Genomic DNA, 2,810 nt, shown 5'->3' on the forward strand with positions numbered 1-2,810 from the left:
TTAGGAAGTACCAAAAACATACAAAAATGTCATTTGAACCCTCTAGTTACTCAATAAGTGCTAGTGAGTGCATACACATCATATCTTCCACAAATACATAGGTTTATGACACTTGTTTCCCTGCTGAATTTAAAGTCTCCCCATGAAACAAAACAAAAAAATGTCACTTTTTTCTTGAACCTAAAAATGGCATTGCATTTTGTGTGTCCCTGTCTAACTGTTTTGCCACCCTATATCTGTCAAGCCACATAAAACTTAGTTTTCTCTCATTGAGTTAACTTACTTTTCACAGCAAGTTCATGGTTTGTCTACATTCCACAGTTGCTGAAATCAACCAATCCTGAGACAACCAAGATGAAGCCAGAAATCAGCTCATTGTGTAGGAACAATAAGCCCAGGGGACATCAGTCCAAAAGTTGAGGTACAAGTTAATTTTTCGAAAGATTTTTATGCACCATCTTTCTCCTTGCTTTAGCAATCTAGAGTGACTTATGTTTGATTGACTTATTAAACTTCTTAGTAGAGTTTGCTCAATTGCCTAAAGCTTCCCCAAGCATCTGATTTTACCAGAAACTAAATAAAGTGCAGACCGGAAGAGGAGGTAAAGGGTTTAAGGAGAGGTGTGGGGTAGAGTCTTGAACCCTCAGGAGGCTGGCCAGTGTGGTATGCATACTTCATGTTTTTGAGGGCTCCATCCCACAGCACACTGTGCTGGAACTGCCTTGCACATAAAGATGGAATAATATAACACAACATTCAAAGACTGTGTTTTGGTCATATGTTCTGTCAATTCTAGACTGTTGTTTCCATTTTAAATCCCTAGAATTTTAAATCCTGTTATTCTTAGTATTGCTCTACAACTCACTATGTGCTTTTTTCACGTAATTCTGTTTTGAAAGTTATGTGTAAAATTCCTTTTCTTTCTGGATCATAGCACTACTTTTAGTAAGAAATGTTTTTCTAATTTGTCAAAATTCATAACAGAAAATTGAAATATCAAAACATATGTGAAGTGTTCACATACTTATTTTACAAACAGTGTGGGAAATATAAAACCTAGATGGGCAAGAACTACCTCATAGAGCAACCTTTATTGAGAAATAATATAAAAAATAAAATAAAATTTAAAACACCCTTGTCATGTATCAAATTGTATGTTGTTAAATATTCTGTTACAAGTTTGCTCTCATGTTAGATAAATATATCATTTTAACAGAAAAACACCTTCATATTTAACATTTGGCAAAGCACATAGACAGCATGCCATGACTGACAGTTCTGATGGCAGAACAATGTCTCTTCTTAAGTATATTCTCATCAATGAAGATTAAAATTTATCACCCTCTTACCCAAGGATCTCAAAAAGTTAACTATATGTTTTTCAGTGCTCATAAACACAAAAGGGCTGACAGTGGCATAGATGTGCATTATAAAGAGTTCGATAGAGTAAGATGTTGGATCATTCAGGAACATAGTTCTTGAGCAGGAGACTATGGTGTCATAGATGGTCATCAGCAAAAAGAAGCTTATGAGCATCAGGATGGTCTGGGTGGCACTTTGCTCTGGGGATTTTTTGGGGGACAGGTTGGTTCCATGAAGATGCTGTGTCTGTTTCCTGTGCATGCTTAAGAGGGCTACCATGTACCAATTAGAGAGGACCATGAGACTAATAAGAAAGAATTCCCTGATGGCTAGCAGTGTAGAATATATGCTTTGCATGAGGTAACTCAAGGGTAGAATAGAGCAGGACTGAGTAACATAAATAAAGTCATTCATGGTCAAATTGGGGGTGGCAATGATGGATACCAAGAGTTGACTGCCAATTAACATATAGAGGACACTCAGGAAAAGAATGGCACCTGATATGTGATGAGGAGATATATGCTTGAACTTTGCTAAACAGGAGCTTCTGGGACTAAGAATGATGGCCTGGAGGATACTCAACATGCTGGTGGTGCAAAGGGAGAAACCCCTCAAAACTCTGTACAGGTACACAAGGAATTTACATATGATGTCATCCCAGCCCCTCCGAGAGATAAAAATGTCTGTGGCTATGAATGCTGCGACCAGTAGCATCAGTAGGTGGATTAGGGACAAGAGACCAATGGGCAGGTCAGTGAGTCTGGGCCTGTGCCCACGAATGAACTTTAGGATGTGGACAAGAAGAAGGAAGCTGTTGCCTGAGATCCCAATGCCAATTTCAGAGAAAAATGTTTTTCCTATGATAGAATGAGTATGTAGTATGCTGTTCTTATTCATTGTATGTGAGAACATTGACTGAGGAGAAGAGAACAGAATATCACCCATCCCTCCTGGGCAACTCTGCTCCCCTCAGCATAATCCACTGAAGATCTCAGCTGTACCTTACACTCCCAGATCTTCATAGCTGTTCAAAGCTGAGTCATGGCTCGATCCTGTGTCCTATGGTGGCTGCATCAGTGCGTGAGCTCCCTTAACATTAAATAATGCACACATCATAGATTATGGATTCTCTTATTTAGAATGTGTAATTTTTTTTTCCTGGAGCAGGAACAGCATCGTATTTGGTTTTCATCAACAACATCCTCACTTCCAGCAACATTACAGATAGAGTTTTACTATTTTGGGTGGGTTTGAATGAGGAGAATTTTGTGAAAGAAAAAAACCAGATCTTCCCAATGAAAGAGGTCCTGTGTATTGGTTATGGACTTATTCTATTTGTGGTTATCTTTATTCAGTAAACTCTAAAACCAAATTCCTTAATATATTTACATATCAAATGTTGGAGTTGTGATCTGTGAATCCAGATGTTTCTCCTTCAAAGCGTAATC

At 38.1% G+C, this 2,810-nt stretch overlaps 1 protein-coding gene across 1 annotated transcript; it reads right to left on the reverse strand.

The window, feature by feature from the left end:
* Positions 1-1,239: 1,239 nt before the first annotated feature.
* Vmn1r42 (vomeronasal 1 receptor 42) lies at positions 1,240-2,337 on the reverse strand. The gene has a single exon (NM_053221.2). It carries the CDS (start codon positions 2,305-2,307, stop codon positions 1,318-1,320), a length of 990 nt encoding a protein of 329 aa, NP_444451.2. The 5' UTR covers positions 2,308-2,337; the 3' UTR covers positions 1,240-1,317.
* Between the last annotated feature and the right edge of the window lie 473 nt (positions 2,338-2,810).

The sequence above is a fragment of the Mus musculus genome, chromosome 6 (genome assembly GCF_000001635.26).
Source record: "Mus musculus strain C57BL/6J chromosome 6, GRCm38.p6 C57BL/6J".
NCBI lineage: Eukaryota > Metazoa > Chordata > Mammalia > Rodentia > Muridae > Mus > Mus musculus.